The 27,362-nt window shown below is 34.1% G+C and overlaps 1 protein-coding gene across 1 annotated transcript; it reads left to right on the top strand.

Annotated features, from left to right (window-relative positions):
- The first annotated feature begins 1,861 nt into the window (after nt 1–1,861).
- Nucleotides 1,862–26,430, top strand: LOC138307473 (uncharacterized). The gene is given in 13 exon segments (XM_069248247.1): nt 1,862–2,088; nt 8,178–8,276; nt 9,481–9,522; nt 12,371–12,463; nt 13,938–14,033; nt 14,035–14,062; nt 18,382–18,729; nt 19,151–19,486; nt 20,221–20,541; nt 22,825–23,184; nt 23,771–23,922; nt 24,519–24,690; nt 25,099–26,430. Coding segments are annotated over 13 exon segments (2,217 nt in total). The 5' UTR covers nt 1,862–2,085; the 3' UTR covers nt 25,266–26,430.
- Nucleotides 26,431–27,362: the final 932 nt, after the last annotated feature.

Here is a 27,362-nt window from a genome sequence, read left to right as displayed (position 1 = left end):
ATTGATAAATACTTGTGACATTGAAATTTTTTGAATTGTGTCGTCTTAAGACAGGTAACCCCACAGGTTTGGATGTTACATTTTAGGGCGGACGAGTTTTCAGTAAGTTGTGTAGTCTTTGTAATCCAAAACATACTGGAACACCTCTGAGTTGGCTGTCGATCTTACAAACACTCATTACACTGTTCAAACATTGGTACCCCTCGCTTGGTCTCTTACAGTGTACGGATTCCTCACTCCATAGCCAAAGTTGTTTGTCAAACATCAACACATTTTGAGTCTTAGATTATACTAATCATATTTCTTCCTCATGGGCCAGCCGTAGACGGGTGTAATTCTTAGTGTCACGGGTATCCCCCACAGAATACTCCATAAACTCGTGGTTCTAAATTTGACTTAACACAAGACAACTGTACAAGTCATTGCATAACCTCATTATGTACCTGTACTCGACTCTCCTATGAGCTTGTGTTCCTGATTTGACTAGATTTGCCTGACTAATGTTAAACAGATATTGCTTACTCTTGAGGGACACATGGTCGGTTTTTCATGTTAGAGGTTTCGTAACTGTATTTACTTTAAGTAACCAGATTTTGTTATGATGTGAACGATGTCCTTTCACTGTAATTTTACTTTTCTAAGTAGGCTGAATATATTTTTATTCTCCATATTAAATAAGTCTATTGTTGCTACACACTTACATGGTTTGTACTATTGCAGAACGTTGAAAACTTAGTAATGAATAATTGCACCAGGATTCGATAATAGACAATGTTTTAGTGACATATTAGTGTTCCATTATTTGATTTATGTTTTGATCCTAATAATCGTTTTGGATTAATTCGAATCTTTTCTGAGGCGAGTATCTCTTTTCTGATTTCGATGTAAACTTCTTAACTATTGTATGCACACATTTTGATATGATACTACTGGCAGTCATTATAAGAAATACTGAAAACGTCAAATAAAGTTGTCGATTTGCAAATACAAATACAGTCACCCCACTTAATTTAATTTGAACTCGTAACTCGAGAAAATAACTTGATTTAAAATGAAAGATAATGCCTACTCCTCGTCTGTCTTCATAACTTTATATTATCTACATAGATAGTATTGTAATTCGAGTTACATGCACTTTAATGTGCTCTTCAATTCGTTAATATATTCTGCAACATAACCGTTACCGTTCCCAAAAAAACAATGTATTTACATATTAAGTGATAAATCTGAAGGATAAGTTTAGTATAATACTAACATACTCTTTATAGAATTTCAACGTCTTTGGTCCAGTTTCACGAACACCCTTAATGAAAGAGTTTCCTTAATTTGAAATTCCCTTTAGGGAACCATTGCAAAGAGGTTCAATTTTTTCCTTTCATTTCTCCAATGCTTCCTAAAGACAATGTTAAGTAAACGAGTTTCCTTAAATTAAGGTATGTTCATGAAACTTGAGCCTGTTCTGATAATAATCTCTATGAAACAAGGTACACCTGACAATTTAAACGAGTTCGTGTAATCAATAAAACATTCACACTAGATATATCAGCAAGGATAACGCAAGTAACATATAACTGGTGGATGAGGTACTCTGAATGTGTCGGGGGTGGGGGTGCTGCACAGCACTCGTCTCTGTATACCGGTAGTAGTTATACAGATCTTCCTCTAAGGCTATGTACTCTATTATGCGTTTGTACATAAACATGGGATTCGTGTGTATTATGTCTTTTACACACAAGGAGGCCATAGCTGCAAAACCAGTCACCCGTAACATAGCTGTCTGTAACACAACCCCGGGTAACTTTAAGTACACGTTTACTGTAAAATATCTCATAACAAAGCGAAAACAGCATCACCACTTATTACATATTCAAATTATTATGGTAAATGCTACAGATAAAAAATCATTTTTGGATTTCCCAATGGTATTGACTATGTATATATAAAGTGTTGTACCTAGACGTTCTGGGATTGGTTAGCAGAGACAATCAGGTGCCGTCCAATGTTTACCACTTCCTGGTTTGGCGCTGTGGGGACCAGGTTTTTTGTATCAGACTTAGAAGAATAGATCTTCATTTAGCATTCTGAATGGTAAGTAGGTATATATATATAGTCTTTCAAACTAGTTCGGGTGGGACAGCATTGAAGTTGGTTTTACATATAATACTGCAGTTCATGGTGTGCATAGCTAATTTGTGTTCTGGGTGTAACTGACGGGTACGTATATTGTATATATATGTGTTTGTATGTGTTTGTTACCTAGTATATTACACGATTACGTAGTAACTTAAATTGCCAGAGTTAATAGAAAATTAATTTAAATTATAAGTCCATGCACTAGTAAATAAGTCATGAATAATTAATAGGAAAGTGTATAACAGCAGGGTTTGACAGGAGTCAACGTTTGTTGGTGTCTCATTGATACAGTAGTACAGGGACAATGTATTTGACAGAAGTCGTTTTCAAGCGAGGTGGATTGAGGTGGACGAGTTTTTTTTTGTCTGAAAGGCCTTTTGTGTTTTCCTGTGTGTATATTTTGTGTTTTTACGATTATTTTAGCCGTTCAATTTATTGGAAAACTACTGGTAATTTGAGTCTATTGAGAGAACCAGGAACACTGGTACAACAAAACGTGATTATATGTTATTAGGTTGTATTGCTTTTGTAATCTTAATATGTTGGAAAATAGATAAACCTTTGACTATACACATGTACCTGCATATACATACATTGGTTTGGTAACAAGTGCCAAGGTGATCAAAAAGTATCAAACTGTATGGTAAATAGGTTCTTACATTTTACCACCGATCAAAGGCACATGGCGATGTACATGGTAAGAACGAGTCAAGAACAGCAGTAACAGAGTAAAAGGATTTTCCATACTGATAAATAGTGTTGTTGTGACATGCCGAGCGGTTATAGTGTCGTTATATATGCAGGTACATTATAAATGAACTAAGGGTATTGTATACATGTATGTGCGTTACAAATGCAATTCTACCATGGCGGGTGATCAATTGTAATGAAAGTCACGCTTACACAGAGGCTTTACAACCAGGAAGTTATCTATACTGGGTTCTTCATTCCTGTAGTCGATTGGTTCAGTGTATATATAATAATAAAAAAATGAACCGACAATATAATTCTGATCCATTCTTATAGTCCATCTTTGTTATTTAGTGTATATAAAATAGTTAATTAAGAACTAGTAAAATACTTTCTTATTCATTCATTTAGTCGATGTGTCCAGTGTATATGAACAGGAAGTATATTATTCTTATCCATTCCTGTAGTAGATTTTTGATTTTGCATAAATAATGTGAACGCTCTTGGTCATATTCCTGGTAAATGTTTGTCTGGGTCCTTGAATGATTTTCACAGCTTAATTAGTCAAACATGGTTTTCAAAGAAATAAAAAGAAAAAAATATTGTGTAGAATATTTGGTTACTTATGGCACATGTAACTTTAATCTACTTGATATTTGTCAGCTTAAAGAGAAATGAATGTTCACGACTTTCTGTTAGTGTTGTTAAGTTCAGTCCTTTAGTACTTTGGAATGATTTAAATGTGAATGTCCTGATCATCCGTTAAACAATGGTTGCATAAGATAAGTACTTTTGTATATGACTTCACTGAGACAAATTTGTTTATAAGATGTATCACTTTCATGTTTATAAGAATGATTTTTTCACTATTGTTTTATATCCTCACACTTGACACAGTAATACTAAAATATCAATGTAGTTATGTGGGCGTGACTACACTAGTAAGACCACGAATCAGATGCAGCTTGTGATAATTATACATCTGAGCAGTGCTAGTTATTATTCGGAGAAAATCTAATTTCTACATTATACAGGTGGAACCACATTTTTAACTTCCTAATGTATTACTACTTATAAGAATTATGTTAATTCATAGAAATATGACACAGACATATTACATGACTCGATAGATTTGCTGCTTTTAGTATTTCGACATAAACCATCCCGCTACACCTTTTATCATAGGATTTTACATCTTAACGTTATATCTGCCCTAACTGAGAGAAATTTTGACATGCAACTTCTTGTTAGATAATATATATATATTTACTTATTCAATTTTAAGCTTAATCCTTCTAAATTGGGTTGACAAGTATTTATTATACACACACATGATAGACAGCATTAATCAAGAGATAATCTGTTGAATTCTCTGATGGATAATTCTCAAAAGATTTCTCTCTGTGTCATTCAAAGATAATATCATCCGATAAAAAAAATAGAATGGTTACTTTTATTAGAGGAATTTTACTTGGAAACCATAGTTACAGATTATAAATTTTCATTTTATTTTTTCACGGATAAGGTATAAAACAATCGACTATTTCAGATCGTGAAACAATAACATGAACTCCATATACAAAGTTATACTTATATAAATCGACAGATACAAAAATTAACCCACCTTAGCTATAGATACAAAGCCGTTTTGATAAACGAAGGGTTTAAGACATGATATCCATCAAATTCTTAAAACGTGCGGGGGCAGGGGGGTGCAATTGCCCCCCCTCCGTTCCCCAGGAGGGGGGGGGGGGGGGTGGGCAAATATGTCTTTTTGCCCCCTCCCCCCATTTTCGCCGGGTGAAATGTTCTAAAAATGTACATTTGAAAGAAAAAAGGGTCCTCGTGCACATTTTTGTTCTTAATTTTAGAAAATTTTCCGCTGCGCGGCGCGTTTCCTAAAACGTTAAAGCACGTAATGTTCAAACCTTTGATAATGAAAATTCAATACACACGAACTAGACTAAAAATGTCCATCAAGGGAATACTATTTAAAAGAAAATGCCTCTTAAAAGATTATTTTGTTTATATGTCTTCAATTCATTATAACTTTTGAGTTATAATACAATGTGCCGATGGTGTGAATCCGATATGTTCAGATCGAGCAGGGTTTCATAATGATATGACGAACTCACAATTATCATTTCTAAATGCAGGTAACTCTAAATCGAAAAATTACCGTGTTAAGAACGCTTTAAAATCAGCAAATACATTGTAAAACTCATCTCAGCCATTCCAAATCGTAATATTTTTTTCTCGGGGAGACCCCCGGACCCCCCAAACAACAAAATCTCGCGCCTTCGGAGCTCGCAGATTCATCAAAATACATCGTAAAACTCATCTCAGCCATTCTAAATCTTAATTTTCCCCCGGGGAAGAACCCCGGACCCTCCAAACACCGAAATCCCGCGCCTTCGGCCCTCGCAAATTCAACAAAATGCGTCGTAAAACTCATCTCTGCCATTCTAAATCGTAATTTTTTCCCCAGGGCAGACCCCCGGACCCCCTGAACACTAAAATCCAAGCGCTCGCATATTCAACAAAATGCGTCGTAAAACTCAGTTATGCCATTCTAAATCGTATTTTTTTCCCGGGGAGATTATATGTAATGATATATGAAAAAAGTATATCAATTACCTCCTGTTGGTGCGGGGCGCCCGAGGTCGGTGGGGGTGTTACGAAATATTGAGGACCTTTGCCCCCCCCCCCCCTCCATTACGTTTCATTTTCCTACGCCACTGTTATTTAACCAGTACAATGGGAACTGATGATTTATAGATACATCCGCGTTATAACCACCTATTTCTATATATAGTAATGTCATTTATATGTCATGAATATGAAATTTATATGGAATTTCATAATAAAAATATGTCTGATACACATTTTGTTGAGGACATGATTGTATGGGTTTGCAATTGTTACATGTCATTAAAACACTAGAAATATTACTGATATAATTAGAAATCTCTATTTCTATACCCGAAAGAGATTAGTCACTTGATCATATTAAATGCTACATAAATTTTACCAACTTTATTCATACAAACACTGATGCTTTTTGAAACTGTATTATCTCCCTTGGTACTGCAATTCAAAAGTCGATGATTTTGAAATGCATAACTTGTCGAATTTGCCTAAAGATACGCTAAAACATTTAATTGTTCATAATGTCTGAAAAGCATTTTTTAATGTTTCTATATATTGCTTGTGGTTGCATATTAAAATCATAGCAAGGGAAGGCCATCAGCGAAATACTTAAAGGTTATTTAATAGATGTAGATGTGATCAAATTAGCCATTTGAAAACATAATATGAAAATTTGTGTGGTACAACCCTCTACAGTAACACATCATATAAATTCGAAATAAGGAATGGATGCCCCAATGTCAATTTTTAATTCTGAATATTCATGTTTGTCAGCATATTTATTCGACAAAATCATTGGTAAAAATCATGCAAAACGTGAATTGAACATAAGATGTGTTGTCTACAGTGAACGCGACCAATTGTACTAATGAATGTCACAAATACTGATTAAAAATAAAAAATCTTATATCTAATCTCTAAAATGTCTTCAATAAATTTAACAAACCAAATGAATAAAAATGAAAAAAGTCCCAAAATCCTTCCTTATTCAATTGTAATAAAAGCATTATTATTTTAGTTACCATGGTAACCATCTTGAATATGCATAAGTTAAGCTAATTTGAAACTAATGTAATTGTTTGCTTTTTTTCATAGTTTTTGTCTAATAAACAATAGAGAACAATAAGAATAAGAGAAATGTAAAGTTTGTTTAAATACACGGTCTTTATTTTAAATTAAACAAATGTATGTTCTTAATAACATATTTGATACTTGCCGGATGCACAGACCATAAAGTGTATAACCCATATATAGTCCTTTAGCGTAATAAAAATATGTAACTTATTCAGATTCATGTCAGGATTTGTTTGTTTGTTTGATAAATCAACGTCATATTATATTAACAGCCAGGGTCATATAAGGACAGTCTCCCATGTATGCGGTGTGAAGCGTGTGTGAAGTGTACGGTGCGTGTGGTGGGAGATTGCGGTATGTTCGTGTTGTGTCTTCTTGTAAAGTGGTACTCTTGCCCTTTTTATAGTGCTTTATCATTGAAGCATGCCAACGAAGACACCAAGCAACACATCCCACTCAATCACAATACACTGACAACGGGCCAACCAGTCGTCCCAATCCGGTATGCTAAACAGGAACAGAAACTATCGCATTTATAGACTTTGGTGTGATTCGGCCAGGAGACAGAACTCATAGCCTTCCCCACATTGGCGAGGGCTCAACTGAAGGCCAAAATAAGATGGTGTCAAGGGAGACGTTAGGAAGAATAAAGATAGATAGGAAGAAGATAAAAGATAAGTCCTAAATTTAGTCAGCTTTTACGATTATGCAGTAGGCATAGCAGGTACAATTTCAACGGCCTGCCTGTAGGGCCAGAATAAATATAAGTTTGTTCACAGGATGTGCTGTATGTTTTAAATTGAACAATTTAATAATTAATAACGGGTTTGAAAATTTGATGGATGTGTAAGTATATAATGTTTTGTACGGCGATAAATTCGGTGATCCAGTAAACAATAATCCAACAATATAATCAGTAGGGATAATCCAACACTTTTATAGTCGATGTATCAAATTTCTCTAGTAACTCTAGGGTTAATTGTCAAATTATGGAACAGGCTAATGTCTTATATTTAGGAAATTATTAGATATTATGATATATGCTGTTCATGTTTGATAAGTCTGCCCCAATCATAGCTATGATGTCACGGTTATGAAGGTGTATTTAATGTCAATACGATCACAGGTAAGTCAACAAGCTATAAATGTTATTGGAAGTCTGACTGTATTACAACAAGTCAAATACGTGCTGTCATATAGGATTCGATCACGTTCTCCGTCGAACACACAAAGCCCCGTCTCCTTGTAATTCACACAGGTACTTATATATAATTAATAGCGCATGTCCTTGTATATATTGCGGCGATAGACATGGAAAATTTATCGCCCATTGTTATGAAGTTAATCATTTAAATATAAGTTTAAAATCAATTAATTCAACAACACATAATACACATTACACTGATGTTCATTTTTCCGTAATAGTATGAGATGAAGAGATCAGAATTTCGATATTAAATCAAACTACACATGCATTTTCTGAAACCTCTTATGTTTCGTTTATGCGATTATACGTTAGAAAACAGTCACTTTTGCACGTTATTATGTATGTCAGAGCTTTGTGTCTAATGCTATTAAACTAAAAGATACATGTTTGTTTTTCTATAACCAGGTATTTTTGTCTATTACAGGATAAACACTATTCTATAGTAAGAGGGGTATCGTATGCTAACAGTTACAAAAATTTACAGAACGGCTCCTCGTCCGACATCTCCGATATGGCGTCTGTGGTAGGTATTAACCGTATGTTTTACACATGTATTACATATAGTAAACGTATCAGTCCTTGTAGAAGGGATGCATTGGGGACATTCTTTTCTGACTTCTTATAACAATACATTATATTAGATATAGTTATATATTCCTTATTGACTAAATGGAAGTTTTCAGTCATTTCTACATATTAGTTTGTGCAAATATAGGTGTTAATCAGTTGTACAATATGTAGAATGATGTGGGACTACAGCTGCAGAATGCTTTATCGATCATCTATGGAAAAATTGGCTGTGTTTTAGTAACTCATATTTTAACGGGATTCAGTTAACGGTTAAAAATTATTGCTGTCTTCTGCAGAACTTTTTTTTTATAAATACGCGTGTATTTATTGTTATTAGAATTTTCTCATGAATACTCATGTATACTTTGTAACTAGAATATATTTTCATGAATTCTCATGGATGTTCGAATGTCATCGCTACCTTCCGTAGAACTTTCTTATCAATACCCTTGTATTTGCACTTCCTATAGTAGCATTTTTTCATAAATACTCGTGGATGTTCTCGGTAAACTCGTCCATATTGTCTCTTTAGCCGCGTTGGTAAGAAAATCACAAACTACGAATTAGAATTGATAAAAACATTATCTGCTATTAAATGTGAATAGTTGATGTGCCATCTCTTGTTCAATAAAAGTGCCACTGGAGATCATGTAAATGAACAGGGATACGCGGCTATATAAATAACTACCAATCAAACAGGAATCTTTCAGATTTATTGCTTTTCTCGTTTTTATTATTGTAAATTGAAAACGCTTATATAGTCGACTGTTGTCTTGGGGTATTTCTAAGTTCAATGTGCATTGCAGTTTTTTTTGTTACCGTTGCACTGTTAGCGATCAAATATTACACTTTGATCAGCATTGTGTACAAGTGCACAAACTATATCATATATAGTTTTTTTCTGACATTCTAGAAAGCAGACTTTCCTGTCATAAATTAAATCCTCGAACCTGTTAAAGCTGTAAAACTGTCAGCGTTTGTATACCGTGTGTTTCCACTGACTTCACATAGGTATTTTGTCACCGCTAATGATATATCCTACCTGTAACACGGCGTAAGGGATTGTTTCTGGGATTGGTTAAGATGCATGTAGTTACTTAGGAGTACAAATGTGATTTTGGCGCCCTTGCCTATTAAATGTACGTACATTCATTAAGATTCCAACGATAGAAGATAGAACACACCGTCATTACTTTAAGGTAAGATGAAAAGAGACGACTTTATATCACCTGGTATAACACAGATCTATCTAATTTCTCTTGTTTTTTAAGCTTATTTTTACGTTCATGTATTTACAATTAACACTTTAAATTATCGAAAGTTATGATAAATTCTTAATTTGATAGGCTGAAAAGGTTGTTTATACAAATTGTTGTTAAGCATGAATAATAAGTCAACAATTCTATATAGGTGAGCCAAAAAAGTTCATGTCAATATGGAGTTCAAAAGAAAGCTCTTCTTGATTCGTGACTATGACAAATACGGCACATATAGCTTTAAAGTCAATATAGCATGGTTTGGGCTGAATGATACGAATTCCTTTCTTCTCGTGAATATATTTGAAATTGCAACATATAACTCTTTTTACTTATTGTCATCTAGCATTAACGTGTGCTCCAACATGTAAACATGTAAACATGCTCATGCATTGAAATTGTTACTGCATTTATTTGTGTTAATTTCTTAATGAATAATTTGGTATAAAGACGTTCTTATTGTTTAAATTAAAATTTTCTTCCTGATGACAACTCGGTGAATCTAAATACACGATTTTGTAATGTGTTCTTACTGCAGTCATTATAAGAGGTACATTTCGTTATTTAAATCATGCGTTACCCTAAAAGAGTTAATAAGTTTTAAATACTTAATGAATATATTTTATATACTACATTATGCAGTTGTTGACTGGGATTGAGGGCAATAGATGACTTGTTGGACCCGAAGACAAACTGTTGTCTGCGGCTTCCGAACCCAGACGATAACTATTTTGTTATACCCATTGACTCATATGACAGTAGTTTTTGTTATAGCAATCTACAATCGTTTCTCTATAAACTCTATTGACAAAAATGCCAATAAATAAACTGTTCCGCCGAGCGGTCCAAAGAACTGTTAGAATTGACTGTTAAAATGTGCTGTTGGACCAGAGTGACGCCACACTTACAATTAATGACATCAATGCATTATTTTGAGTCAATGGTGATAACAAAACAGTTATCGTCTGGGTTTTCGGGCAACAGTTGATTTGTTTGACCCTCAAATCAACAAATCATCTGTTGCCCTCAATCCCAGTCAACAACTCTAGACTGTCATATAATTCATAAGATCTTATAAATGCACGTTTTTATTTTAATATTAACCTTTAGAAAGGCATTTTGAGTAAAATATGTCTGTTTAATTATGTAAATGTCAATAAAAATCCCAAAAGTCGGTGATGGAAAATGCTTGACTGAAAGTATGACTTTCAATATATATCAATGTGGGCGTTACATATGATACGCTGGGGAAGGCTTGGGTGATCACTATCAATCACATGTATTCTAATTTCACGTAGAAATTTAACATGCTTATTGAAATACCTTTTGCTTGGATTATATCACGATCACGAGCTTTCTTTTTGTGTATAGTTTGCTTATATATTGATTGCTTTTAATATCACAAATATATATATAGAGGTTACACCACGAGTGGTTGTTGGATATGGATTTTATTTCACATGTGTGAGTTATTGTTTAAAAATTACAAAAGACACGAGCTTTTCCTTACGCGTATGGAATAAATTCCAAATCCAATAACTTGTTTGTACCATAATTAAATCACCTGGACGAAGGTCATATTACGATAAATGATATTTCCCGACGTGCAAATAAGCTTTTTTTTGATATTTTCATAAAAATAGGTACTAATCAATATTAAAAAATCTAAATTGCATAAAGAATGTATTAATAACAAAGTATTTTAAATATGAACTACTATTTAATACATTCCTACTTACTGAAGGTCCTTTTTAATCTAGATTGCTATACATGAATGTGGAATACTTGAACAATAATCCAAAATAACCTCTGGAGGACGACTGTTTCTTATTACATTGGAAGGAATAACATAAATCTTCTCCCATATTTCCAGGCCATAGTCAAATATCATTGGTCCGACAGGTTATTGATTGACGAAACATGTGTACCTGTAAATCATAAAAATCTTGAGATCCCTTAGTTCTTTTAGGATTATTTCAAAGTGAAGTGAGAAAACAGGGTAATGAACTGTTTCATTACGTTGATTTTTATTTTTACCCTTGTAATTAGACCATTGCATTCTAAGAAATTTGCTTTGGTGCCAAGAAAAGAGCAGAAGGGAATATTCTTTATTGTTTAACAGGCCATATAATCCTATCAATCTCGTTTTCAAACCAAGTACCATAGAAACAAACTCATTTCCTACAAAAATTCGGAATTCAAGAGGATGGCGCCATTATTGATGACGTTAACGATGGACGTGACAATGAGAAGAAGAAATAGTTCGGGTCGAAGTTTAAAATCTCGACTGATCCATCACAAGGCCGGAATGTTATATTCTAACTCATACAGAGAGGGATGTGTGGATTAAATTATTCAAGAAACAAGTAGAACTATACCTGCACACAATAGATGTAAACAAACATGTAGACGAACACGTTGTGTTAGTGTTATTTCGGACTGAAGAAGGCCCTATAGTGGCTGAATATATATTCCATAGAAATGATTTTGATTTTACTTTGAATTTATTTTGGCCTTTTATTTCGGATTATTAATATACTAGCTTTATACCGTTTTTCCTCATTAGGAATATCAATGTATTTATAAAACACAATTATCAAATGGTTGAGAGTGTGATAACACGACGCATTGTGGTAGGTAAATGCTGCAATCATGTTCTCAATGTATTAATGACAATGCTATTTGGTTACTGTTTCAGGCAATGTTAGATCTGATTAAGATGTAGTGATGACAATGACATTAGATAAGTAATAATCATACTTTTGATTTATTGTTGTATTATATCCAATAGAATTTTAGCGACGCACCTACATCAAAACAAGGTATTGAGATGGTAGACCGAGACAGAGGACCAATTATGGACGACACGGGCCAACAGAAGGAGGTCAGATCATCATCTTTATCAAAACTATTAAAATGAAATTAGAAATGAAGTGTTGATAGGAAACATGTTTATATATTTTGTATAACCTTCAATTAAACTAGTAATATCATTAATTTGGTTTAGCATAGTTGTATTCCAGTTTATAAGATTTAAGTTGAGGTTTTAATAACTTACAGAATCACATTGTTAACTAAAAAGCCTTATGGCTTTGGTTAATATTATTATAACTGAAATTTAATGCCAACTTTTTGCAATTTCGAAAGGAGCTGTTGTTATATGCACAATGTAATTTTCTCAGTATTCTTTGCTAAGATGTGAAAACGGAAAATATTGCCTTGTGTTGCAATAAAGATAAATTGAAATGTGAATTTATAATACAAATTAAGTGGAGTTGTATTTCCAGTTTATAAGATTTAAGTTGAGGTTTTAATAACTTACAGAATCACATTGTTAACTAAAAAGCCTTATGGCTTTGGTTAATATTATTATAACTGAAATTTAATGCCAACTTTTGCAATTTCGAAAGGAGCTGTTGTTATATGCACAATGTAATTTTCTCAGTATTCTTTGCTAAGATGTGAACGGAAAATATATTGCCTTGTGTTGCAATAAAGATAAATTGAAATGTGAATTTATAATACAAATTAAGTGTTTTAAAGTCACCTGAGACGAATCCCAGGTGATCTTTCCTAATCGCCTTTTATCCGTCGTCGTCCGTCGTGCGGCGTTTGTTGTGCGATGATAAAAATATTGCATTCTCGACTTCTTCTCTCACAAAACCACTGAATCAAATTCGTTGACATTTTGCAGAAACCTTCTATGTTCAAAGGTCAACCGACATTGTGAATTATATTATCTCAGCTCCCAGGAACATAGGAGCGTGGCCAATAGGAGTCAAATAGGCTAAAACTGAAAAAAAAACTTGTCCTGAAATTCTACAAAAGCTATAATCAAATACTTTTCATAGCTGGTAAGGTCTTAAAGTCCTGTGCAACAAGGGTGGATTAAACGACTCCAGAGTCTCATGTTTCCCCCTTGGGAGGGGTCAAGTTTACTATAGTTTATGTAGGGAAAACACATTTAAGGTCAAATGTGTATTCCTGATATAGGGGAAAGCTAACTTTGGTTTTGTTGTTTAACATTGGAAACGCAAATTGGAATTTAAAGCATTTGGTTCGGTAACATTTTCTTCTAATTTCAACCATTACATATAGATAGTATCAAAAAGAAGAAAAAAATCTTATATGACGGTTCAAATTAAAAGTTTGTTTTTAATTAAAATGTTTTTAGAGAGAAAACATGAAATATAAATAAAAACAAATCTGTCGATGATGGGTTTTGAACCGACTGTGCAATGCTCTGTATCAGCACCCAGTTGACCATCACGTCCTTTTCGGCCGCGTGTTTCTCTTGTAGTATTTATGTCACTGTTTGTCTATATATTTTAATATTTCTTTTCTTTTGTGCTATGCAGGGAATGTCGTGCCGAAGAGGATGTGCATATGGTATTATTAGTCTTATGATTGCGGCAGTTATCGCCCTTGTTGTCCTCGGGATATACTTTTTACCATGAACCGACCAACCCGCTACCAACGAACAGTAAGTGAATCAGTTTCATTTTATAACGTGATGTGTTGATAACAGCACTTTACAATGATGTCGCCATCCATGAATGGCGGTATTTGTTAAAAGATCGTCACTACATTGTATATCTGGTGTTTATAAAATATTTCATATACAATTTTTATATCTCAAATGATTTGGTGATGCATATCATTATGAACATTTTACCAGATAAACATAACCATGCGACAGATTGTATCCCCAGAACCGTTTGTGAAGACACAATACGCGTAGTAATTTGAGTTTCTTTGTGTTGCGGTAAACAACTTTTATTTCCGGACATGCGCAAAGTAGCATTTCTAAGCTTTGGAGGCGTTAACTTTTGACTTTCTGTCGGACCGCGCATAAGTCTAAAAAAAGAAATTTTGTATATTTATATCTTTGGACCTCTTAACTTTCTAGACTTGTAATTTTGGGAAAGTTCATAACTTTTTAGGGCTATTACACCATATCTTGTCATTGTTTGTTTTACGGACCCTGAAAGATACGGATCATGCGGCTTTAAAGCCGCATAATCCGTATCTTTCAGTGTCCGTAAATCAACAAAAGAAAATTAGGGTACATATATTATAAAAAAGTTATCAACTTTCCCCTAATTACACACCCAAAAAGTCCCGAGTTCAAAAGAAATTAATGATTAAAAGTTCGATATCCAGAGTGTTTGAATATTCATTTTCAATCGTAGACGATCACGTGACTTTCCAGACCAACGAAATGGCTTGCCCAGTCAAAAGTGTGTCGTTCATGTTAGCAGGAACTTCTACGGAAGAACTTGTTACTTATCATGAACAAGTGAATGTTTTGTTATGTGATGAAGTTAAAGAGTCCCCCAGAACAATATATATACATTATCGTCGTGTAAACAATACTTCCATTCGGTCATTTTGAGTGTTTACAATACGGCGATCGGTTGACTATGCTTTGCCTAATTTCCGGGGGCCACCGGAGGGATTTTTGTGGGAACGGTATTTAAACTTCGTATAAAATACGTGTTGCGATACCATACATCGTACTAGACAAGATAATAAATTGTACAAAAATGTACCAGATATATAAATAATGGTATTGATAAATAATGAAATAGACAAGACACATCGTACTATATAGAGACGAAAATGGTTATCTACATGTAAATCTCTGGTGATATTTTTTAAAATAAATATCTCAGACGATATTTGACTTGCCTTGGATAACCATATAACTTGTTTTATAAAGGTCCAAATGAAATATAATAATAAATCAAGTAAAATAAGCACGGAGAGCAAACTTGACATAAGATGCATTTTTGTTCAATGTCATATGTGTATACATGTATACATATCTATTAGTTAAAAAATCACCATGTACCGCCATAAACGAGTATAAAACTTAATACATGTTATTGTATGTATATTTCTGATATTTATGTTGGAAAAGCTCCATGTTCGTTAAAAACATGATGATAAATTTCTGGTGAAACTATAAACATTTGGTTATATGATTTCAAGGATTACAGAAATTTAAAAAAAAAATAAAAGAAAGAATGGGGTTGAGGTTGCAATAAGGCGGTTTAATGTGTGTTAAAAGTTCTGAATGTCTAACATGCAATTATGTATATATTTTCTGTGTAGATAATGAAGACAGCTCCCTTAGTTAAATGTGTGATGTACATGTACATGATAGCTTGTTAATGAACCATATAATATGATGTCCAGCCGTGAATTTGCCTCTGAATAAAATGAATCAGAAACATGTATAATGAAAGACCTAGGTGTTTCTTATACAATCATATTCATGCACAAATAGCACATTCATATACATTGTATAGTGTACATGTACACATATTGTACATTGATTGAATTTGAAGTCAATAAAAAATGACTGGAGTTCAAAATAGCATCCAGTAGTAAATAAGCTGACCATAGCATGTGATTCTCATGTCATCAGAGTAATTGCAGTAAAATTCATTTTTTAGTATGTATATAGTCTAACCTAGTGGAAAATCTAACTTTATTAGTTGTATTTTGTTAGTTTATTGTTTTATATTCAAGCAATCCTAATTCCTTTAGTGTGATCTTGCTCCAAACACTAAGTGAAGTTGCTAAGAGCTTGTACATGTAGACCTTGATTGACCTGGACTAATTAGAAGTTATTGTCAGTCTATTCCTTTCTAATTCAATCAAAACTTTGCAACTTAAAATAGTCAATAATGAATAATGCAATTTAACAACATGCATCACAGGCTATTGTCTCTACAGATATATGGATATCCTTATATATATGTGCAATCTGTGTATTACACAACAAGATTTTTTTTATTACACATAGGGATATATGTATATCTATAGAGCCAAAATCTTGTGATTTGACACTGACTTTTGACCCAAATAACCTTTGATCTAGCTCCAGTCTTGTTTGCTATTTATTTTCTGTATTTGAACATTTCTAAAATGAACACAACATAATTAAACAACTCAGATAAATGACATATATTATTTTAATTGGTTTAATTTTTCATAAATTGGAATTACATCCTTGTTCCATATAAATTATTCAAAAGCTATACATACTAGGTATGTAAACATGCAATAATCATTATTATTCCTTTTTTCATTTGTGTAAAGAAATAAATAATTTGAAAATATCCTGGTGATAATAGTAAAGAATTATGCTAGGTTTGTTCTGTCCTTCCTTCTTGACAATAATTTCTTTCTGGTTCATAATGGGTACATTACAAACAGGCTTTATTTTTTACTGTCAGTTTTGATCTCAGAGAAACATGTAGTTGTTTTTCCCTTTTATTTTTGGGCGAGCTGCCATCACATCTTGCACTTCTGTCATCTGAATGAAGGTCCCATACATTCTATAAAGAAAATATGGAGTAAATGTCAGTTATGTACATAGATAAATAATGTATACATGCATGTACATAATCTTTCAGTGTAAGCCTACATGTAAAACAAACTAGTTCCAATTGCTTTCTGTCGAACACAAATTTATAACAATTACACATTTTTTGAACACGTTTATCAAAATCAAACCTCACTAGATACTAGGTTAGTCATTTATTGAATTACAGGGGTCTAGGCATTTTCATGTGAAGAATAATGGTACTAATTAGTGCCAGAATTTATGTAGCCTAAATGTATTGGACATAATATATAATACATATTTTAAAAAAGTCAATTACTATTCTTTACTTAACCCACTTATGATGTATTGGTGTGAATTTTATATAATTAAGACCAGCAGAAAGGATAACGAGTACGTGACTAAGTGACTGTAAGTCTAAAAAAATACAATTTTACACACACGAGCACTAATGAAGTAAGTTTGAAAGTGGCTTCTTTAATACAGTAATATCCATAGCATACAGTAAAAGGATATATATCACTGATATACATAAATACACAAATAGATATCGGAAAAGATATCACACTCCTGGCGCTGTAAGCCTGTAACAGTAGCTACATGTATGCGATCATCTTTTAAGGAAACGCGTATAATACGACTCTATTAATGCTTCTGTTGTAATCCAAGATTAAATCTGTTATATGTTTCCCAATTTATCAACACTTTTTCTGATTTCTAATCTCTATTTTACTACGGTACCAATTCCAAAAAGCGACCAAACACTTATAGAATATAACTGTTACCCCTTTGGGGCCCCACTCACCTTATAGAGACGAAGAGAAGTCAGTTTATGTGGTTTTGGTAGATCATTCACAAATCATAGTTGTTGTCATAGCTCGAATTCGTTTCCATATAATATTCTCAGCAATTCACAACATTTCTTAGTTTAAATAACTTCCTTATTCACTTCGAATCAACAGTTGATGCTAAGCCAGCGAGCTTTCACTGCAAAGCTCGCTCCATTGCGGTAAACAACTTTTATTTCCGGACATGCGCAAAGTAGCATTTCTAAGCTTTGGAGGCGTTAACTTTTGACTTTCTGTCGGACCGCGCATAAGTCTAAAATGAAATTTTGTATATTTATATCTTTGGACCTCTTAACTTTCTAGACTTGTAATTTTGGGAAAGTTCATAACTTTTTAGGGCTATTACACCATATCTTGTCATTGTTTGTTTTACGGACCCTGAAAGATACGGATCATGCGGCTTTAAGATCAATGAATTTATACTGCTGTGGGATTAATTAAACTACATTGATTTAAACTTGATCGGGTCATTACGTGCTGGTATGTTGATATCGTTTTATGAAGTGGTGTATTATAATCAAATGGGTATTTGCATTTTCTGTAATTTATGACGTATTTATTTATAAAAGATTTGAACTTTCTCCCCGAAACTGTTAGTTCCAGATCAATTGCCGTTTTGTGTGGGGCACCTATCCGCCAATATTTCCTCTCCCGGACAGTCCAGCTGTTCCAGATTAGCCGCGAGTGTCGCCTATGATGTTGCCAAGATCAGAATATCCTCCCCCGGAAATAAGACAGTAATCACCGACTCCTTAATGCTTAGAAATGATGTTAGTGTGACTATTGCCGGACAGTGGTCAATCGACTGGTCAAGAGATGGACAGCTGATCATATCACTAAATCGTACGGCTCTAACTTGTAACATGCAGGGAACCTACTTACTTGAGTTTTTAGACAACTCTAACGTCTTAAAATATTATCAGCGGCTCAACCTTACATATTTAGGTATGAATTTAATTATTGCATATCATATGCATGCTATATTTCTACATTTGTCATTAATTCAATATGCAAAGTTGATATGATGTGTCGTTCACAGTTTTAGTTAAAAGAATTTCTCGCAAAGTCAATGGCAAATGGAACAATGGAAAATCCGAAATTCGTACATGAAATAAAAGGAAAAAAACACAGTTGTGTTAGTGCTGCCTATATTGATGCATTGTCAAAGCTTTAAATAGTAGTTATTTTAGACTGATTGTTATTGATATATGGATGTGTTTTGATATATTTTACCTGGACATCATGTGAATGTCCTACACCTTGTAGACAATTTAGATGAAACTGGGATAATTGTCTCACCGTTATGATTTTTATTATTTTACATGAACTACACATTTGAATCCTTTGGATTTCCTTTACATTGTAGGTAATCTCGAGGACGTAAGAATCAGTGTCCAGCCCTATTTAGAGGGAGATGGTTTGAGTAAATCGATCGTTTTGTCCTGTGAAATGAAAACTGGATGTCATCATGGTGTAATCGTACCCGAACTTAAGAAAGGAAATGACGTCACTGTTATTGAGGACGCGTCATGTAGCTACAGGTATAACGCGTCTGTAGGAGGGGAGGTGTCCTGTACCACAGTCATAGATGAGGCTTTGTGGGTATCCAGGGACGAGGTCCTGTGTAGGTTAAAGTCGGACAGTGACGTACATCAACACGCGAAGGAGGGAAAGATTTTAACGGCAGACACCGATCTCACAAGTAAGTAATGTGTTATTAATAAGTTTAAACGTAGAGTAGAAGTAAGGTATGTATTTAGTTCTATAACAATCTTACGTGGATGGTATTCTAATGAGTTGGAAGTTCTCACTTTCATTTAATCGCGCTGAAATTGATTTTAAAATGGGATTACATTATAGGCAGCAGGCCTAATATGTCCTGTCTCTAAGATGATACGTAGATGTAAAAACATACAATGGGAACAACCTACGTCACCGGAAGTGATATCGGACACACAAAAACAATGAAAAAACGCCCGCTTCAAGATGAAAATCGGCTTAATTATGACATAAAAGCAATGCATCCTCTAAACCTATCGTGCGTCAAAGACAGTGTACTGTTAGAGATTCTATGAAGCTACTAAATATCGTCAAACTATCTCAGATAATGCAAACACCTCGACACAATGTTTTTCGACAGCAGGGATATCGGTCACATGTTATTCAATAAAATGTTAAAACTTATAAATAAATAGATTTTGCTGTCACAAAACCGTCCCGTTTACTACTGTCCTCATTGACATATTCTACCAGCATATCTGCATCAAATTAGAATATTACAATAATTAACACTTTTCTAATCGCTAGATATCAATGACGATGAATATCAGTCTTTGTCTATTAATCTATTTTGTACATTGAGTGATACTCATAGCCTACCAAATACCATTTCGTTAAACATTGTCCCGAGTTAATGGCGGTTGATTACTCCCACAGATTTCTGTACTGCGGTTACGTTTACAATCGGTCAGCCTGGTCACATCAACTGTCGGAAGGTGACACAGGGAAGTGTGAATATAGAATTGTCGAGGAAAGGACACTATTTCGGAAACTGGACAACTCTACTGACCATTTCTGATCACGAGAGCGGAAAGGCACTGGATAATCGCTTGACTCTGAGTGCGACGAAAATTGGCAATGTATTGAATATCAATATTACTATATCGGAGGTTCACTGTGGCGACAAAGGCCAACTAGCCCTCAACTACACCGACGGCTCCGGTACCAATATTGACATTGATGTCAACCCTACATCAGGTACGTACTGTAATGCCACACTGACGGCTCGGGTACCAATATCGACATTGATGTCAACCCTACATCAGGTACGTACTGTAAAGCCACACTGACGGCTCGGGTACCAATATCGACATTGATGTCAACCCTACATCAGGTACGTACTGTAAAGCCACACTGACGGCTCGGGTACCTATATCGACATTGATTTCAACCCTACATCAGGTACGTACTGTAAACCCACACTGACGGCTCGGGTACCAATATCGACATTGATGTCAACCCTACATCAGGTACGTACTGTTAAGCCACACTGACGGCTCGGGTACCAATATCGACATGGATGTAAACCCTACATCAGGAACGTACTGTAAAGCCACACTGACGGGTCGGGTACCTATATCGACATTGATGTCAACCCTACATCAGGTACGTACTGTAAACCCACACTGACGGGTCGGGTACCTATATCGACATTGATGTCAACCCTACATCAGGTACGTACTGTAAAGTCACACTGACGGCTCGGGTACCTATATCGACATTGATGTCAACCCTACATCAGGTACGTAAAGCCACACTGACGGCTCGGGTACCAATATCGACATTGATGTCAACCCTACATCAGGTACGTACTGTAATACACCGTATGTAATCAGTCACACTGTACGAGTAAGCCTCGACGGCTCGGGTACCTATATCGACATTGATTCAACCTACATCAGGTACGTACTGTAAACCCACACTGACGGGTCGGGTACCAATATCGACATCGATGTCAACCCTACATCAGGTACGTACTGTAAAGCGACGTCTTCTGCGTGTAAAGAAATTTCGCGCATTTAGCGGAAAATTAGAGACAACGAAAATAAATATTTTATACATCAGAACATGATCAACTTAAAGATGCTGTACACCGCTGACAAATAGTATTTTTCTTCATGTACAGAATTTACTTACTTTACACCATCACCACAATTGAAATGTTTGAGCTACTAATTTCACTTCAAGTTAAAAATATGAAAAATAATTTAATTGCATCCCGAAGAAAATCCGTGGCACTATGTTCTATATGGAATGAAGTACTGATTGCGTATGCACCAAAACCAAAAGAAATTATTTTTTGTTTCAATTTGACATACATATAGACGATTAAACACCAATTATTGTTCAAATGATGAGTATCATTTATGCTCTGTCGGCAGTGGTGTATCTTTAAAGGACTATGAAAAGTTGTGTATGACAACGCACAAGTATTTTGGTTTATAGTAAAACATAAAAAACTGCTACAAATGTGTGTGGGTCATATAAAACTGAAACAAATATCCCAGTACATGAATTTAGTCCGGTGGTTTATGTCGGGTTTTGGGGGTTCCGTGGGCACTTCTTGATGAAGTTTGACACCATATATCAAAGTGTTCAGTAGGTCATCCTCTTTCGGAAAACATGATGGTGTCAGGTTTTTTGGCCATGTGAAGGGGTCAAAGTTAGGGGTCAAATGCCATATGGTCAAATATGCAATAATACCTCCTTTGGCAGTCAGAACTTCAAGTTTAAAAGTAGATTTTTTAATTCATACTAATTTAGCGTTAAGTATGCTATTTATGTATAGCGGAATGCTTTAAAATACTTTTAGATAAATATTTTGTAAATATCGCCAAAAAGTCAATTTTGGTCATTTTAAGGAAACCCGAGGGCAAATTAATTTGAGCCATTATATATTAACCAGTTACCGCTCAAACAAATACCGTAACTCGGTAGATATAATGATATAGAAAATATCACATGCGGAAATTATTAATTACCTTGATATCCATGAGTGACCTAAACACATATTTGAAAAAGTTCACAAGGTTTGCTGTAAACTGCCTATTACTCTTCGAATTAATTCGATATATTTGATATTTTAAAGGGCCTCTACTTTTCTGAAAAGGCTTTAAATTGATAAATTGGAACTTAAAACGAGATTGATAATTTTGTATAGCTGAAAAACGTATTAGCCTACTGTGAATTTTCGCTGTTAACATACATTGCGCAATATTTCTTGCATGTTTTTGGGGTGTTGTAATTCCATCTTATGGCATCGATATATATTTTCATATGTTAAAATTATTTTTAAGAAACTTTTAATCTTGTTTCAGATAGATAGTAGGCCTTTCATATTAGTCGGTTTTAGTTGTTTGCACCAATCCTTATCTTACATCACTGTCGATGCATGTTGTGTTTTGTCTTATTATAATCCAATAATGAAGAATCTGTATTATGCTCCAATAATGAAGAATCTGTATTATGCTTCCACGACAGATTCTTTTTCGCAAAGTTGTCCAGCTTCGGTATCACGCGCACTCCATGCTAGCAATCTCATGCAGTTGATCTGTGCCTGGTGTCCCGGCCATAAGGTGGAGGAGGTCATCGTGAATCACACGAGGACAGTCTCAGGGGTAACGACAGAGCTACCGTCCTTTCCCATCTCGTTTTACGTGGATGTACGACAATCGTATACAAAACCGAACCTGACTGTGCAGTTTTCTCAGCAGTATGGTGTGATGCAGGTCACCATCAGTAGGTTAAAGGGAGTCGGCTGTAACTATGGTGACGACTATACATTTACCCTCAGATCGTTGGAGGGATCTTCTACTAGACAGATGTCTGTCAATATCACAGGTGAGTTGTACATAAAAGGTAACTAATTGATAATAGTATAGGTAGACAACAAAGGCAAATTATGTTATACAAGTAAGTTAGGTTTAAGCAAACACTTTTCTGATACAACTCTGTAAAAGAACTAATTTTAAGGTGATCAAAACATTTACATACCAAGGTATACAAATCAATGAATATGCATTTTTAAAGTCATATCCGGTCAAACAAGCAGCCAGTGTATCTGCTATAGCCATACGTAAATAAATCTGTATGGTTGTCTGGTGAAAGAAATTATTTCAGCCTAGTGCATATTTTACTTAAACGTTTTTGAAATATTTTGTCACAATTTACAAGCTTTTTAACAAGCACCACATCTGAATGAAGTATGTGGTCCTATTCAACTGCACCAAAGAACTGATTTATATACCACCAAATTTTACAGCTGATCTTATACCTTCGGATGTTATACATGTTACAGTTTGGGGAGAATTATTTCAAGCAAATACATTATTATTACATGCAAGGTTTTGGTTCTTGCAAACATAAACATTCTGCCAACATTTGTAGCTCTCTTGTTGATATATTTGATTCTGTATTGTTTTATCAGTTCCTGAGAGTCTGTATACATATTCATTTAACGACCCACCTGTAATTGCCGGCCAAAACCTCGAGATTGAGTTCAAAGGGTTCATGGGATGTGAAATTGGGACTGTTAATGCCATGAGGAACGGTATTCCACTGCCATCAGGCTCTGTCAAGGTAAATTAATAGTGTTTTCTCAAACATACAGCTAATTAAGGTATAGGCAACAGGCAAATGGATTGATGATATTTTCACAATTATTCTCAAGCATACGAGCTTAATAGTGAAGTATGTGATCAGGCAAATAAATTAGCAATATTTTCGCAAAAATAATATTTTAATAGTGAAAATTTGAGCAACAGAAAAGTAACTAAAAAATATTTTCTCAAACATACAGAATTAATAGCTGCAGCTCAATATATATTGTATGAGATTATTACATTCGTGTATTCTCGGATGGGGTCGGATGAAGGAAAGGGGGATCCTTTTATAGCCATTGCATGATGTCTTATCCCTTTGTCAATAAAATTGTTTGAGATTAAACATCCGATGATTCCATTGAGACTATGACATAAGGTACATGTTGAAAAGAGCATTAGCTTACCTTTTACACGCTATGCTATAGAAAGATTCTTGTTACTAATTCAATGCTACTTGAGGGTGACTTCCATTTCGAACGAAAACAAAACACTTCTAATACTGCTATCGTCATGATAACGATTTATTCGGCTCGATGAACTATATTAACTATAACCTTGTACATCCGATTGAAGGTGGCAGATGAGGATATCAGGGATGCCATTGCCTTTAAGATTGTCTGGTTGTATGAGCCTGTTCCGGATTCACTGAACCGGCAGGTAATCAATGCGTCTATATCATTCACACCTCCAGGGGAGACAACTCTGAGGTCGTACGCTGTGCTAAGGAGAATATTTGTGCTTCAAGGTGAGACAATTTAACATCTAACAACCAAAAAAAAGTTAACTGAATGAATATTGTTTCTCAGTCATTGTCGTAAACTCGATTTTATTTGGAATAAAGATGTTGAACTCACAAATCCCTACTCCAGTGATTTGTTTGCCAAATGCTCCTTGGGTGGTCTTTATATAGAATGTACTTTTATTTTTGAAAATTGTGCTTGACTTTATAAATGGTTTCGCTCATTAAACAACAAACATCAATTGAATTGAATTGAATATGACCGTTTTTATTAACCAATGGACGTATGCACAAAGATTAACAGATTCAAGCCTTGAGATATGAAACCCATCTAAAACGTCTTTAGATAGCCAGTCATGACCAAGTTTTACATATTTAACTCTGTATCAAGTGACTCTATTTTATTAATTTCAGACGACATATGTTTTAACAATGCCAACTGTAACGTTGAACATCCGTCTGAACCAAACCTGTTCATCTCGTGTAGTGCCACCGGAGGAATCCTAGCCGTGTCTAGATGTCCGCCTGGACTTACTATCCAATTTCCGGCATCGGCAGATTGTCTTGGACAATGTGGGTAAAATGGTTGTGTCGCCAGAGACATACTATGTGTGCAATTACACAGAAATATCCGCTTTATGACTTGTTCCAAGTTTAGAAATAGCTGCGTCTAATTAAACGGACACATTCCATGATGAAGCAACAGTTACATGTATCACTTGTAGTATTAAAGTATTCAATGGTGTATTTTTATGAGCAATGAATCATGTAGTATAGTGGCCATAAGCTAAGTGTTAGGTATTAACAAAGTCCAAATTGTACAGGGTTCATTTCTGGTAAAACCTGCATATGATTGAATAGTTAATGTTCACAACGACAAGTTATATCTGTAGCTCACCCAAAGTGTACAGGGTTCATTTCTGGTAAAACCTGCATATGATTGAATAGTTAATGTTCACAACGACAAGTTATATCTGTAGCTCATCCAAAATGATTGAAAGTGTACATCATAATACGCTTATACAAGAGCAGAATATTAATTATGCTCATAATGAAATATCGGAACAATATCAAAAATTCTGTATGCTTGATATGTCATGTAAACATATTACAAGTTTAAAACTGTCGACATTGGACAACATATTTTCATTTGTTGAATACATATGTTTTCCTACATAAGAACATGTAAAATTGTGAAAAAAACAAGTCCCTTAGTCTGTTATTTTGTACGTTTGCACAGCACATTATATGATTTTGTTCTTTATATTTTTATTTCACAATTTCCTAAGTGAACTGTAAACTTCGTTTTAAGATGAATGATTTCTGGTCGATGTTAGGCCTAGTGCTATATGTTGCTAGCGAAACAATACCATTATTTCATGTTCGGCATTAAGGTTAAAATTATATCGTTATTACATTTGTAATTTTGACTTGTATGTGAATAAAGGCAATTGATAACGCAGAACTTTATAACCAATAAACTAAGGTATGTTTCCTATGAACTGTCTAGTTAGGTCAGCGAACGTAGTTCAATATCTATTCACCAGTTCGTTTTTATTTTCTGTTTTAAATATGATTACAATGCTAGCTGTGATCGAAACAATCAGTTATAAGAATGTTATTGAATGTATAATTGTGTGGTAATTTACAATCAATATTGTGTTATTGTGTATAGCGTTATTGTCATAAAATTTTATTATTAATGATTATATATGTTTTAGTAAATACATATGGCTATGAAATGTTTCTTGATAAATAATTTATCTTCCATCGAGCCATGATGGAAACTTTGATGTTTTTACGTTTCCTTTCTAGATCTTACTTATTTAGTTCCACATATACGACACACATTTGGAGGGAAAATAACGTCAAATAAGGTTAAGCTCCAACAATTAGAATTAAAATTAAATAGGAAAGATGCACATTTCAAAAAATGGTGTTCCCGCTAAAAAACATATTTTCACTGTGAATGCTGTGTGATGATAGGTCAATATTGAAAATCTTTTCAATATTCAAAATATCAAAAGTAATATGTTCACTCGGGTGCAAATTTTGCAGATTATCTTTTCGTCATGCATAATTGGAAGATATTCAGTACAATTTGCAGTATTAATAGGACCAAATTTGCGTGTCGCAAATTTGATGTGTTGTAAACGTTCTGTATGGTAAGTACACAAGACACCGATGTGATCTTTAACATGTACTATTATTATATTAATGTTTTGTGATGTACCAATGATGATTTTAGAAAACATATGATCAACGCTTTGTTAAATCGTTTGTGTATTTTGTATTATCATCATGTTTAAAGATAACATCTAGATCAAATGTATGTTTTACTGTTAGCTCTACTCAAAACTCAACAACAATAATTAAAAAAAAACAATTAAAAAATAGATAAATAACAAACAAAAAGATAAACAAACATACAATCAAACTAACAAAACACACAAAAAACCGGAAAATTTGATATAACTGGACGTCGTCTAACATAGAGAATATTTAAACTTAAACCTATTTTTAATTCATTTATACGTTGATGCGTTTTTTTTCAATCATTTTAATTATGTAGATATATATTGCATCATTCTGCACATAAACATAAATTCTTTGTGTTTTTTTCCAGATTTCATTTTGTTTCACAATCGCATCACCTGACAGCTTATCACAATATTGAA

Source organism: Argopecten irradians, chromosome 14, assembly GCF_041381155.1.
Source record: "Argopecten irradians isolate NY chromosome 14, Ai_NY, whole genome shotgun sequence".
NCBI lineage: Eukaryota > Metazoa > Mollusca > Bivalvia > Pectinida > Pectinidae > Argopecten > Argopecten irradians.
Note: the sequence above shows the minus strand (reverse complement) of the source record. Positions and strands in the feature narration are given on the sequence as shown.